Source organism: Apteryx mantelli, chromosome 1, assembly GCF_036417845.1.
Source record: "Apteryx mantelli isolate bAptMan1 chromosome 1, bAptMan1.hap1, whole genome shotgun sequence".
Classification (NCBI taxonomy): domain Eukaryota; kingdom Metazoa; phylum Chordata; class Aves; order Apterygiformes; family Apterygidae; genus Apteryx; species Apteryx mantelli.
Window position 1 is genome coordinate 211,532,249 of NC_089978.1, and position 15,420 is coordinate 211,547,668.

At 35.6% G+C, this 15,420-nt stretch overlaps 1 protein-coding gene across 2 annotated transcripts in view; it reads right to left on the reverse strand.

Annotated features, from left to right (window-relative positions):
* The window catches only part of CACNA2D1 (calcium voltage-gated channel auxiliary subunit alpha2delta 1), a 421,781-nt gene that overhangs the window by 101,857 nt on the left and 304,504 nt on the right, over positions 1 to 15,420 (reverse strand). For both annotated transcript variants that reach the window (XM_013944009.2, XM_067316841.1), the window contains 3 exons: positions 5,217 to 5,286; positions 4,296 to 4,346; positions 2,806 to 2,905 (listed from right to left, as the gene is read on the reverse strand). In XM_013944009.2, coding sequence (XP_013799463.2) covers positions 2,806 to 2,905; positions 4,296 to 4,346; positions 5,217 to 5,286 — 221 coding nt within the window. The remainder of the gene's footprint in view (positions 1 to 2,805; positions 2,906 to 4,295; positions 4,347 to 5,216; positions 5,287 to 15,420) is intronic.

The window sequence follows — 15,420 nt, forward strand, 5'->3', positions numbered from 1 at the left end:
TATTATTTGTAGAATAATGATGACCCTTCTGTGTATGAATCATTACTCCTCCAAATGACCATCAGATCATTTCAAAAAGACATACTGAGACTATTTTAGGGTTAGATACAAATTAATGAATCAGCTGCCTGTTAACACTGTACAGTAGCCTCATAAATCATCAGGCTTTTCTCCAAAGGTGTACAAGCAAGGACAATAAAGTGAAGAATTTAATACTTGCTTAACGATAAGATTTCACTTCCACTAAGAAATCCTCTTAAAAATATATATATCATTTTCAAAGATCTGATTGATCAGAACTATGATAGTTCTAACATATTGTTTCACCTAAAGTGTCAAGATATTTAAACCTAACATAACAATAGAACAGCATACATGAAACAAGTTAGAAGTACAGCAGCTAACATCAATTTTGCAGTAGATAACACTTTATAAATGTTATGCATGTGTATATGCTTCTGTGAATAAACTTGACAGCAAATAATACTGTGTTACTATGTCAGCTTTGAAAGTGTCATTTCTTGTGCTTAACTTTGGTTTGAGGCTTTGGTTGGACTGTGGAAAAACAGAAAATTTTAAAAAGGGGAAAATCCTAAAAAATGACTAAGTTTCCTCTGCTTACTTCTATTGCCTAAAGAATGCCAAGCAGTAGTACAATCATTTACTTCCTATTTGTAGCATATTTTCTGTCACAGAAAGAAAATGTCAGAAGACAAACACAGCCTTTCCTACAACTCCAATATATAACAGTCATTTAAATACATGAAAACATAGGTTACACAAAAGGAATTGAAATACTGAAAGGATTTAATATGTAGTTTTTAATCATAATGCACAACACCAAACTGCACGCCATAAAATATTCAGAACTGCCATGTTCTGGTATGTATACTTCTGAGTGTCACCTTCCCCTGAGGATAAACACAGTATTACAAAAAAAGTCCTCCTTGGTTCCAGACTCAAATATCTGACATTCAAAGAAGAAAGTTCTTTACATATTAAAAGTTACAAACCAAAATGTGGAAAATATTCAAATATTTCTAGTCTTCTTTTGATACAATCCAAAATCTTGTGGCTTTACTAGAATAACACTGAACCTTAGCTAATTATACCCTGGCTCTAAGCAGGGCTTATTACCTTGGCCTCAGTGCTAAGATGTATCATTTCTGGTCAGCTGGGAGTAAATGAAGGAAAGAGTTTGGAAAGCTCTGTAAATCAAGAGGTAGCCAGGGTCCAGATCTTCCTATGGCAAAAACTGACATAGCTCCATTGAAGGTAGTAATCAGTTTCCATCAATATGGGAGTAGAGTCTTTTTTTTTTTTAAAAAACGTAGTGAACCTAACAAGATTTCAGCTCTCTAATGTCATTACTGAAAAGCTTATTTTCCTTTAATAAAAACATTAGCTTCGCTTTTTTTCACTGCCACTTAGACTAAAGCAAATCATCTAATCCACTACTAAAAACTTTAACAAAGGAAATGCCATTGCAAATAAAAAGCTCTTCTCTACTACTAGGAGAGAGGTCTAGCTAGACTGACAGCAAAAGAGGACGCAATAAGCGGTGTTCAAAGAGATTTCTGATAGCGATATTTCAGGTCTTTCTCCCTGCAGGCTGGCTGCAACACATCTATAGAAGTTGAAAATTGCCTCCAAAATCACTGCAGAGTTACTCAGCACACAAACTGTCTCTTGTCATTAAGAGTATGTCAGTGTTCCCATCTGAAATCCTTAGACTCAAAGCTTTACAGTTCAACCACTAAAAATATATATATATATATATACTGCCCAAGGCTAGACCATGACATTCCAGGTATGAACCTCAAAAGCTAAAAGTTGCCCATACCAGCTTCCCCCTTCCCCAAATCTATTTTATTTTTTCTTCCTCCTTCTTGAAAAATGGAAATTTGGATTTTAAATTCCAGACAAGTACTAAAAAGACTGAAATGCCACTCCAAAAAACTCTATTTTAAAGAACTGTTATAAAACTCTATTTTAAAGAAACTGAAGTTTTAAGTCTAGCATTCAAGTTTAAAGTGTAATACTTATGTGCAGTGCAAAAGTTTAAGATCATGTCATGTACTGAAAGATCTCAGCTGCTGAAAAGTAACCTCCAAAAAGCCAACTTCTCCTCCATTTGATAATCCTTACTCTTCCTGCCACTCCGACCTGCACATCACATATGCTGTCCCTGTGCATGTAAATTGTGTGTATTTTTTAAGGCCATGCATGGATTCTTCCCTTTACTACACTACTTATTATGGGAAAAAATACTTTCCAACTGTCAAATTGCCACCTCTTTGGTGGCATATGACTGTACTTCTTCAGTCACAGTGCACCAACTAAGATAAGCAACTCAAATGTCTATGGTCTGGAAAAAGAGACTTCCCCCGACCTTCTCTGTGTCATTCTTTCTCCAAAAATAAACTCTCATATTGCAATATTGAACCTGGGAATAACCAATTATTTCAACAGGATTTGCATTTACCAAACAAATAGAAGATGCATTACACACACCAGAATTATATATTGGAAAGGAGAATTTGGCTACATAGAAGTTTGTTTAAATGACTTTTGCTTTGACTACTTCACTATTGCAGCTGACTAGCTCTTCATTCAGATGTATACATATTAACAAATATATGATTTTCATTACACTTTATAGGAAAACAGCCAAACATGATATTCTGTAATAGCTTTTAAGTTTTTTAGCAGCTTAATACTCCAGTCCCTCATATCTGGCATTGAAAATAGTTTTTTTATGGCTTTGTTGACAATGAAAACTTTGTTGAAAGAGCAGATACTCACTGAAACTACATTCACAAAGTCATCATCAGATAAGGTCTCCAACATCTCAATGACAGAGGTGCGGATCAGCTTCAGTGTCAATCCACTGACACTCCCGCTCCTGACAGAAATCCACAGAATAAGAAAAAAAGATGACTAACAAATTGCATTTAAAATGTAAAATGAAAATAGAACGCACAAACCAGCATTCTCAGCAAATTTCACAGTTGAATTTTCAATAATTCTCCTGAAGTGCTAACATATCCCCAACTCACCATTAGCGATTTCACATTAATAGAATAAAAAATGAACTCCAATACTGACATTCAAAGCCACAATTATGTGGCTCAGATGAAGTTATGGTAATGCATCATTTGCTCATTTTCATTTCAAGAAATCTAAAGAGTTTATCACATTCAACTGATGCATTATCATAGCATTTTATATTCCTATACATAGATTTACAGCTTTACAATTTCAGATACCTAAATGACAGCTTGTTTGATTCAAGGCAAGACCTAAACTGAAGCTTAGAAATAACAAATTGATAAAACCCACTTCTGATATGGAAACACTTGACCAAATTTAAAAGCACTAAATGCAAATTCTCTTACTGAGAATTTTTTCCAGCATAAAGCAATCTGTTTGACACATCGAGTTCAATGCCTCCTTCAGTCCCTCGACATTAGCTAAATACAGGAAGCCTTAACAAGGCAACGAGAGCTTTTTTAATTTCTTTGCTCAATTTCTATACAACATGGAATAAATCTTCAGTATAAACACCAAACGTGGGCTGAGTTTTTATAGGAAATCAGAAACAGCAGCTGCAGATTTGTCATACCATATCATAACATTATTCTTTTCTGTCCTTACAGAATAACCCAATTTAAATAACTGGTCAATAGGACAAACAAGAGGGCTATACTGACAAAGCGCAACCTTTACTGAAACACACAAATTCTCTTCCTTTTTTATTTTTGTTTTATTCCACATTTATGTAGAAGTATAGGATATATCTACCCATTAAAATACTTTACATTTCTTAAGGATTAATGCTCTGCAGGAACTGAACTTGGCAATATTTAAATGTGTAAGGTAAAACATGCAAAGTCTGCATAAATTCTCATCCTTTGGGCTCATTAAATCATAATTAAATACATTTTCATGCTTCTAGTCATTTGTTTTTGATTTGTGTTTTACAGCAAATTCTGGCATTCACATGAGAAATTTCCCAGTGATTGCTTTAGTAATTAAGAGGCTGAAAGCAGAACAATATCAGTTGATTCAAAAACACTTCCTTGTGTACAACAGTTTAAACAACTTTTAGATTTCGTTTGGGTTTTTGGAACTATTTTTTCCTGTGTGGTTGTTTTGTTCATATCCAAGATTTTTCATGCTTGCATATAAGGGTTTCCTAATTCTCTCTCCCTTTTTCAGAATATAGATTTGTGCAATAGATATAAAGTACTTTTTTTCTCTCCAACGCCAATATCCAGTCATTAAACACTTACGCATCAACTAAAATAAGCATGTCTTTGGGAGAGGCAGCTCCTTGGATATACCTGAAATAAAAAAGATATAAATGATATACATTTGAAAAGACTATTGTTGTGTTTGATCTAAGAGACTCTGTGAGCTCTGAACCAAGTCTAGCTGAACCAACAGCATCCTCCTATTGTATGTAGTAAAAAACCATCTGCCATCATTTCCCCTTATTAGTTCTTCTAAGTAAACTAAAGTTCAAACAGCAATGGGAAAGCCTGGAAATAGAATGTAACAAACAAAATCATTAATTTCAGATGTTAGTAACTGAAAAGGGTGAATTTCAGAGCTAAAGATCTTGATGACAGGTGAATTACTGCATCAGCCCAGCTTAGGGAAAGATATTGTGTCCGTATAAAGAGTACATTAAAGCAGTACGAATCCCAATATCAGTATGCATTATGTCTTGAGAGACTAACAGACAAAATTCCTGAGAAACAATACTAAGCAAGAGCATCGCCTGTACAGTGTTCTCTCTCTCTCTTTGAGGTCTGGTGATCACTGTGTCAGTCTAAACCAGTGAGACACATTTGTAAACATTTGTAAAAATCTGGAAGAATAGTTTGGTCTGATAATCTGAATTACATTTCATTTTGGCACTAAACCAAAGTATTTAATTGCCTTGTCTTCAAATCTATTTCATAGTCATCCTCCTAATGAAAAGGCCTGTGCAATGCAACAGTATTACACAGTATACTGAATACTGCATAACAAAGAGCGTAATGCAAATATTGTCTAATGAGAACAATTAACTGATTTGAAAAAGAAAGCAACAATATTTAAAAGTGAGGACTATTAGCTGTAAATAATAATTAGAAAATGTTGTCTTTAAAATCTTATCTAGAAAGCAGGAGATGTATTTGCTTTAAAGGGCTTTAAAGAAAGCTTACCATGGTCTTCTGCGAACATCATACAGGTCTATTTTGTTTGGAGTTCGACTTTTATCTACCCATGGGGAAGCTAAAAAAGTTAAAAAAAAAAGTATAAAATAAACTGAAAAATTTTGAAAGTACTTTAAATGCTTAACAATATAATGTATCAATGTCACAGGCTCTGCATAAATATCAGAATTCTGTATAGGTAAGAGAGGTCTGTATTTTAGCAATCTATTTTTCAAATATATATATATATATACACACACACACACACACACAGACATATACATTTTTATGAGCACATAATAGAATAGAATAGAATAGAACTATAATGAAGGTTTTAAAGGACAAAATCCTGTTGAAGAAAACATTTATTGACTACAATTTACCATTTCAACCAACCATTTTGCAATATGAATTTTTTTTTTAGAACAAGAAAGTACTTTTTTTAAAAAGACTTAATTAATTAATTAATGTTATATATAGTAATACAGTGCTGCTAAAAAGCACAGTTTTGCATCTAAAAATTTATTCTCTGACTCAAGACAGCTTGGCCTAAAACCCCAAATTAGACAAGAGACATGAAACTTTTCTGAAGATAACATAAGATGAAAATATCAGTGTGTATGTAAAGAAAATGGGAAGATTAATAACTTTTTGTAAGTATTTAATCTAAGATTTACCATAATTTTCAACAAGAGTAACTGTCTTTTCCTCACTGAAAAACAAAATGAGCCTTTCAAAAACATCTGACAGCTTAAAGAACAGAAATAAAAATGTGAAAAGTTACATGAAATGAAATAATGTTCTGTAATTTGCTTTCTCACTGTACACCAACAGCATCAGGAGAGCTATCTCCTGATGGTAAGCATTTTTCTGTCTAGTCAATAAAGAGAGATACAGGCACCTCCAGGGTGCTTCTTCCTAAATATGCAGCCATCTAAAACAACTGGGAAGAATACCGATTCTCTCTCCTTGAATGTAAAAAGAGCCAATAGCTTAGAGTAGCTGCCTAACTCGGATTTGACTAAATGAACCCTTTGGTAAGTGACCATCACCTGAATTGGCACATCAGTAACGGGAATATTTAAACAGAGCATAACCACCAAGACACTTATCAGTATAATACCAACAAAAAGCATTGCATACTTCTGCAGACCAGAAGAGCCTCAAAGTCTATGGCCAGCACTGGATAAGAAGTCAGCCTTGACCACCCAAGGTGCTTTGGGATCTGAAGCGATAAGGCACTTTGCAATTCCCGGAACTGAGAGAAGAGAGCTTTTGAGACTGGTCTGTATCATTTTTTTAAAGTAATTTAGGTATCATTACTTAGATATATCCAGGTTAAATACACCCATATTTTATGAATCAAATGCCCTGAATAGAATAAGAATTATCATTGGCTACATTTAGTCACAGAGTATTTGTGTCTGACTAGACAAATTCATCTATTGGAATTCTACCTGAGAATCCTTCCTTCAAATACACTCCCTGAGACTTGGAAAATACGCACTGAATGTACTAATTTCAGTTTGCATTATAAGCGCTTTAGGTAAAACAACAAACATAAATCAAAATACTGGCCAACATAGCTGTATCTTTGGCCAAACTTTTAAGCTTTCCAATAGCATCCAACAAAAGGCTATGCCCTATCAATTCTGTCCCTCTTAATCAATCCTAGGACAGTCTCTATAAATCGAAAACTGCAATTATCTGAATGTATCCATTTGGATTTATTTCAAAACAACAGGTAAAATATAATTTACATTGCTAGTGTGACAATAACACTGAACAATCTTCACTAAGAAGTGAATTAAAACATTTTTTTTAGTGGTCATATCGATTTCACATAAAAGGCAAGTCCAGCTCCTGACCTGCATTCTCCAAAGCAAATGCATGATGATTCAAAGACAACTTGAACGCAGGAACTGAAGCGGAGTGCTTCTAACATCAACATAGTCTGCTAAAACAGTGGTTACTGACCTACTCTGCACTTAAAATGGAATCACTCTTCTAAATTACATAAATTATCTGCTGAAAACCATCATTTAGATCTAATTTATCTGATATCATAGCCTGCAGGAAGACAACAGCGTGACTAACTTTACGTACTAATCTGAATTACAACCTGACGTTTCTAAATTCTGAACTTACAGAAATGCAGGCTAAGATAACATTTTGTCTGAGTAAGAGCGGACAATATGAGAAATATAAATGTATACTGACTTAATAACAGCTGACAGGTAGGCACTTAATATCCCTGAGGTCAACACCAGTTACACACATAGAATACACATCAGAATCAGGTCATTTAAACCAAATATAATGTGTCAAATCTTTCAGAAACATGAAGTGGTAAAATGAATATTAACTTAAATTTGTGAGGAAATCCAAAATAATAAACTTTGAGATGCCTGACACCTTTCCTAATGTTTCCAAAAAGCACCAAAAGGCTCAGAATAGCAAAAGCTAGTTTTTACTGGAATACAAACTGGAAAAACATATATTTTTATATTTTTTATATTCTTTTACTCAAAACTGCTGGATGGGACAGAGCAAAATGAAAGACCTGAAAACAAATCCCCTTTCTGACACACTCTTCAGAGCAGATCCTTCCCTTGAAGAATCAAGCAACTCAGTCTTGAGATTCAATAGCTTCTTGGATTGCAACAAGTCCAAACTATCCCTTCTGGCTATATCTATATTAGTGAGCTAAATATCACATTGGTAGGGAAGACAGTCCCAGAGCTTGATCGATTATACTGTGAACTATTAGAATGACCCAATCATACCTTTCTAAAGGATCACAAAATAAATTGTGAAAAAAAAGAAAAAACATCCAGCACAGTACTAATTGCCTACCTATGACTTTTTCAGATTAGTGTAAATGACAATTTGCAATTTTTCATTTTGTGAGTTAGACTGAATGGTGAACACAACGGTTAAATTCTACAACTTCTCTTTAACTTGTGTGTCCCTTTTTAATATGCAAAGGCATGGGAAGACTGTCCTCAGCTTCAGAGAGTTTTGGAGAAGGTCTTTAACAACATTATTTTTTTACACTCCTTTAAAACAGCTGTTTTGGAATAATTTTCTGTCCCACATGTCAAGATGAAGTTTTTTGTAATTAATACATTATCTTCAATTTAGACAAACATAACAAGCACCTGCATACTGGAGTTTCCATGGGAGCAAAATTTACTGCATTTACACTGTGACTGTGGAAATTTTCATGAGATATTAATTGGTGCTGGATCATGCAAACACTAATTAAGAAAAGTAATGTTTACTGACACAAGTAGTTCTATTGATTTTTATGATGTTTTCTACAACAGTAAATATAATCTGGTGGCAAGTGTCTGCATGACTGAACAAATAAGGACTCAGCACTTACTATCTAAGATTTCATTCACACCAAGGAAGTGCTGAAATCCCACTTCATCCTCAAGAATCAACATGACTAAATTTAAACTATTCACTCATCCTAAGCTATCTCCCTGGATTTGCACTTTAATTTTAGATGGCTTTGAATGGTCTCAAATCTATTCACTTGTTTTGGATACATTCTGATTATTTAAGGATATTACTGAAATCACCATTACTGGGAAACTAAAATTCTCATAGGACATTTGATCTCCAATGATCTAATTTTAACTTACCCTGATTTCATGTTTTATCAATTTTAAAAGATGACAAATGCTCTCAATGCAAAAATAATTAATTACAGATTTATAATAATACAGAAAGTGATTAGATGTTCACCTCTGGAAAACATGCATTGCCATTAGTCTGTATATAGAACACCCACTAAAGCCATCTGGGGAAACTGGCTACTGACTAAGGCCACTATATGGCCAGAGATGAAAGTAAACATGAAATACACAAAAAAAGGTAACAAATTTTCCTAAAAAAGTAAAATTGAAGATCAATGATTTTGAGATTTACGTTCATACTTATATAACCTATTGTTTAAAACACGCATTTTATTCAGATGCCTTGGAATTTGGCTCACAGGCTTTCTTGAAGATGTCAGCTCCAGTGTGCGTTTCACTGTGGCATACGATTATCTTTGAATTATGTCAGTGTTACACAGTTCTCTGTTGCATACATTATGCTTTAGTCATGTTTTTCTTTGATGATTTTCCTGTTTGGCATATGTTTAGATTTGATATTTTATAAATTATTCATTTGGCTTGATACCCCTTCTGCTCTTTGCCTTATGGAGATGTAGGTCTGGCTATATTTCAAGCAAGAGGAAGTTATGCTACTTTTTTACTTCTGCCCGTGTAGGGTGGAAATCCTCTGGTTGTTGATCACACACACAGACAGTTTATGTTGTCACCGGGTGAAGCCTAAATGAAAGTACTGCTCAGGTAAGCGAGACCTTGACTACATCTGCACATTTCTAATTCATTAGATGATGCTGGCATGTGCTGGGAAAACACGGCGGCATGGATAACCCTGCTCAGTGGGACCTGGAGCACATCTGCCCTGCTCCACTGGTTTAGGAATGAGCTGGAAGGAAACAAAGAGGCACAGACGAACTATGAACAGCTTTACATCTTTCTAACGCACCTGGAGAAAGAGGCCAGAAGCTGACAGCAGCAGAGGTTGGCCTGGAGTTAGGTGACTAGCAATGCCATTGTCAACCATTTAATTACAAAAAGCAAAAAACCCCCAGTGAAATCATGAAATCAAGCAGAGAGGGCCATACCCAGACGTGACACAGTGCCAAAACCTGAGCCTGAGGTGTAAGCTGGTCGCCAGCCAGGACACATCCAGCCCTCAGAGTGACCATCCTGCTCCACTGGGCCAATGGTGCAGGTCTAAATTGCCCCAGACGGTCTGGGGCCTTGACTGCTTGAGTGAAAAGTGTACACAGAATAGAAATCTTCAGATAAGCATCGCTATCCACCTGCTACACCCATCCCACTTAGCAAATACATCTTATTCTGACTCAAACTTCATTATCTTTCCATCACAGAAGAGTGACTAGGTAATCACATCAATACAGCATTTACTGGGTCAGGCAAACATATTTGTTAAAGTTGAATTTTATCTTGTTTTCTTTCAAGAAAAAAAAAATTATATGTATATTCAAAATATCTATAAATATAGGCAACTTAGTTCCCAGTGCCAGATGCAGCAAAGTCTTCCTCAGATGGAACAAAGTTTGAGGTGCAACCTGCAGTTTATCCTTTGCACCTGTTTTCATTTTAATATTTCTTCTAATCTTTTAGAAAATTCATGTGAACAAATTTGCATTTAAGTATGTGATAGCCCACACTGCCTGGGAAATGCCTTATTCCTCAGCTTACTGTTCTGAAGGAAGTAGTGAAGTTTGGTGTGGCAGCAGCAGCTTTGTAGAATTACCCAGTTATTTTTCAATAAAAGATGAAAAGTGATGAGACATGGTAAATAAAAACAATAAATAGACGTAACTTTAATAGCCAATAATATTAATCATCATGAAGCGCTTTGCACTGCTATACCCAAGACACAAGTTACTTGTTTCATAAAGATGACTGTTGGATGAATATTTGATAGGTACTATTCCCCCCAGAACAGAGACTCATCCTGGCCAATTGCATGCTGACACAGAAGTTGTTCAGTAGAGACTGTATGCAACTACTTCTCAAGTATTTTATTCAGACAATGACTTAAAATTGCCGAGAGCTCAAATTATCTTCAGGTAAAATCTATCTAAGAAAAGAGAGGTCTGTGCAAAGTCATCTATAATTTTTATAGCACCTTCGCTATGCAGAAAAGAGAGCATAGTCATCCCAGAGAGGTTTTTCAGAATGCATTGCCCATGTTACGGGCAACAGGCTACTGGGCTATATTTTAATCCCAGTCAGTCTACAAATGCATTTTTTATGAGAAGAGGCTGTATGTTTCCATTCTATTACCAGGATCCCAAATCCATTACTAAATGTCCTAACATACAGACCTGATATACACCAAAAGAAAGGAAAGCAATTTGAATATGTGACACATACTGCACGCTGCAACATAAAATTAGCCCCTCAAATGTCTTTGTGTTATCTCAGTTCACAGTCAAGTATTTCTGCCTCTGAATGTATAAACTGAATTTTATCCTCCATAAATATTTTGCTTGCATTTGTTTCACCTGAACTAACTATTCTCCCAAAGAGGGCTGGAGTATCCTTAGAGCTTGAGGAGAACAGGTATGAAAGCAACAAGATAGTGTTTTTTTTGTTTTCCCATAAGTGCAAATTCTGGAGATTTCAATTTGTGTCACAAAGACTCAGAGATGGTATAAACTTCAAATGCTGGCTGCGGTGTCCACTAACTCACTAGAAATAACATATAATACTGTGACTGAGGCATCTGCTTGCACAACTACAAAATTCAGCACAACAGCTTTCAAGAAATGAAGCCCAACTAAATATGTTGTAAGACTATAATCATATAATGATTATAGTAAGATCATAAGCAGTGCAGATCATGCCCTTTCTTCTAAGATGTCAAGAAAAGAAAAAGTGAATAATGCTTAAAGAGACTTATTTCAATGCAAAAAGAATAAATGTCCAACTTTGTGCTAATTGCACTAATTAAGAATTTATAAGCTAAATTACTTGGAAAGTTGTTTTTTTTTTTTCTTTGTACACTAAAGTCTCCTTTGAATGTTTAACAGGAACTATCAGCTATGAAAATAATCAGAAAACCTTTTGAAAAAAAGTGAAGTTCTTAGTTTTTTCAAAGCTTTTGATTCATTTTGTATGGATTTTTTAGGCTTTCTAGTCTCTTATCTGCTTCAGTAATGACTTTCTTTGGAGAGTTCAATATCATGGCAGCAATACTATTGCTTGGCATTAACAGTAAACACAAGAGCAGCTGTGCACAGCAAGTCCTTCATTTGGAGAGACACCATTTTATTTTATTAGAAATTGATTTTTAAAGCTATTAGTTCGTCTAAGCAGGGAATGCTCCAGCAGTTGAGTGAAACCTGCTTTGCTGACATCTGGAAAGATGTTTAAGATTTTTATTTATTTATTTTTGATTAAGGGAATGAGATAATACTAGCTCTTCTCTATCTATATTTAATCAAAGGATTTCAGAAGACTTTATGAGCAAAAGTATTCTTCTGGATAATCAGCTTCAGTGTTCTCTTTTCCTTACCTGTGCATTTCTCCATTTAGTATCTAGTAAGCTCTAAATTCACAGGAGGAGCCAAATATCCTAGTAAAGTACGGGCATGAGGAATGTACAGAATGTAAAGATCCCATCATATTACACTTACTAGATAGATAAACAAAGTAAGGCTAAATTCAAGGCTAGTCTACAGTAAAAAAGGAACAGAATGCAACAATTCTGATCATGACCTTCTGTTCCCACTATTACAAAGATCCTGAGAAGATTAGCACACATGCTGATGTTTAAATATATAAACCATTTCATGAATTTAAATATGACTTAATGAATATAATCTGAGTCTTCAAAAACTCTGAGTCTTAAAAAACTCACTGTCTATTCATATTTCAGGCTGGAATCCCTATCCTGCAGAGTAACACTGAGGAAGTCATTTTATCTCTCTACTGCTATTTCTTTATCTGCCTAAATAAGGACAATGATATTTTTACTACTTTTATAACATGCTTTGAGATCTCCTGAGAAAGATCAGAAAACAGTGCTTATACACAAGTGAGGTACCACTACCAAATGGGACTGGGCCCACCAGTACAGGTAGCTAAGCACTTAAACAGGCCTTAGGGAGTTGTCAACTTGAGGAAAATGCTGAAGAGTATAACTAAAAAAATGATTAGGCATGTAGTTAGTAAGAAGTCTGGAAGAATGCTAATAAAACTCTGGCTTGTTCTGTTTACTAATACAGACATACCTGTAGAGATGAGGAGGCAGATGAGCTTAAGACAGATCTCTATGCGTGATTAAGTCATATGTGCTTAAAGTAAGAATTAAGTCTACTATGCAGACACCTAGTTCTAAAACTGCAGTCTTGTTCAGTATCTATTTATTTAGCTAAGGAAGGACCTAAACTCTACAGCTACCTAGCTATTTTAATTCAACACTTTTCACATAAACAGAGTTGTATCTCCATAAATAACAGGATCACCCACATCTTGAAATGCTGCTTCGTGTCTAGTTCACCTGAAGGTCTGGTAAAGATTCGGTCTCTTTAGGAACTTACTGGCAAGAATATACTATCTTTCCTCATGAGTACAAAGCTCCTAACATTCACCGAGGAAGTTGATACTGCAGCACGTCACATTTTACTGGCTTTCCTGCAGCTGTATGAAGCAGGGCTGAACTCAAACAAAGCCCTCCTCTACCTGTTCCCTTCCCCCTCCCCGCCTCTGCCTCCTTCTCTAACACGGGTGCGGTGAAATGATGAGGACACATATGTCCATCTGGGTTATGTGAGAAGAGAAGGCCATGGAGCTGCAGGCCGGAGGCTGATTTTTCCCATTTGAAGAAACCAGAGAGAAGTCACAGAGCTGTGCCACAGCCGGCGAGAGCGGGAGCTGCCAGAGGCATTGCCTGGGGAGGAGTAAGTTTAAGTTCCCACAGCCCCTTGTTACATCTCCGGAGGAGGTGTGAAGATTCAAGGATCTGGAACATTTGGGACAGGCCAGTACTTCTTTTTCAGTTTTATTTTTGTTAGCGAATGCCTCAACTTTTCTGGTCTTGACCTGGCATGTCACACTGCCATCCTCTGCATGCTGCTGCAGGCATAACGCTCTCCTAATACTGCAAATACTCTGACACATTGCGACACGATCAACAATTCTCCTCAAAGGATACTGAATCTATTCATATGTCACCATGTTAATGTTATTGCTAAATAAAACCTACTAACTGGAATCTGAGACTACTCATTTCAGGAATACCCTTTCTAGTATTACATTGTGGCAAATATTATTTCATATATGCCCTGAGAGAATAGACCTGGTGTTGCTGACCAAATAGTGTTTCATACTAAACATTAATCTAAATCAAGAGTGAGGTTTTTTACTCTAGTAAGTCTTTGCAGCCAAGTTTTCTTAAGCATATTTATTGCTATGTCTAGAAAGATTCTATATCATATTTAGCTGCAAATAAATGCACTGGTTAGGCTGTCTGCAGTCCAAAACAAAATACATCCTTCATTAAGGATCTTATGCTTACAAAACAAAATAAAGGGAGAGGTGAGGAAATGATTAATATGGTCTCTGGCAAAAGTCACAAAAACACGAAGTGTTTTTTTAAATCTGTTTAATGAGTAATTACTAAAGTGAAAATAATGTGCTTTCCATTGCAGGCTTATAATAAAGAATTGATTAAAAATTATAATCCCCATTAGCTCTGTAATTTTAAGAAGGATTTCAAGATTAAAAGAGGAACTGGTTGGTTTGCACCTACACCTCCAAGTAGCCTGCCAAAAATTTGATCATAAATCGTTCTTTCAAACAGCTGTTTCCTAAAACCTAGCAGTAGAATTAGCTAGATAGATGCCTCACAAAATGTAAGTAATTTAACATCTGTCAAACTATATTAAACTATTTTAATTGAATTAATTTATTTGGGGGTATCAAATCTGTCCACACCTCTCTGGTTAATCATAAATTTAATCTGTAGTCTGACCTACACAGAAGCACCTTTCTGTCTACGTACAGTCTGCATGTACCAGCCCCCAGGGAACTGATTACAGAAGGAAAAGAAGGTGGGCTTAAACCCACCATTTCCTGTTTGTGACAACCTAATTCAAGATTAAAAGAAAGGAAAAAGTTAAAATTTTGCATGGACTTCTGCCATATAAGCAAAATAGCTTTGGAAACAACCTTATAAAAGAAAACCAAACCTTGAACTATATTAGGGATTTTTCTCAGTTAGTTTTACCTTTTAAAAAGTTAATCTGCATCAGGTATTCTGTATTAGATAGTCCATATCTGATGAGTGAGATATACCCTTCCAGAGTATTCATCCATTTCATCTATTTTAGGCAGGTGCCTACCTGGACGATCGTATCATCTGAGGATAAACATATTCCTTTGATGCCTACAGAGAGCCCAAACATACCTTAATTTTAAATGGCTAAAATTGAGCCATCCCATTTGATGGGATGAATCTTACCCTCTGGAAAACAACAGCTGTGAGTGAAAAAGATACCTATTATCCCAGGGTTGCCTCCCATGGTTGCCCAACTCCAAGCCAGGCAGGAGGTCTATTGCCTTGTCCATCCTCAAGGCTTCACGTCCCT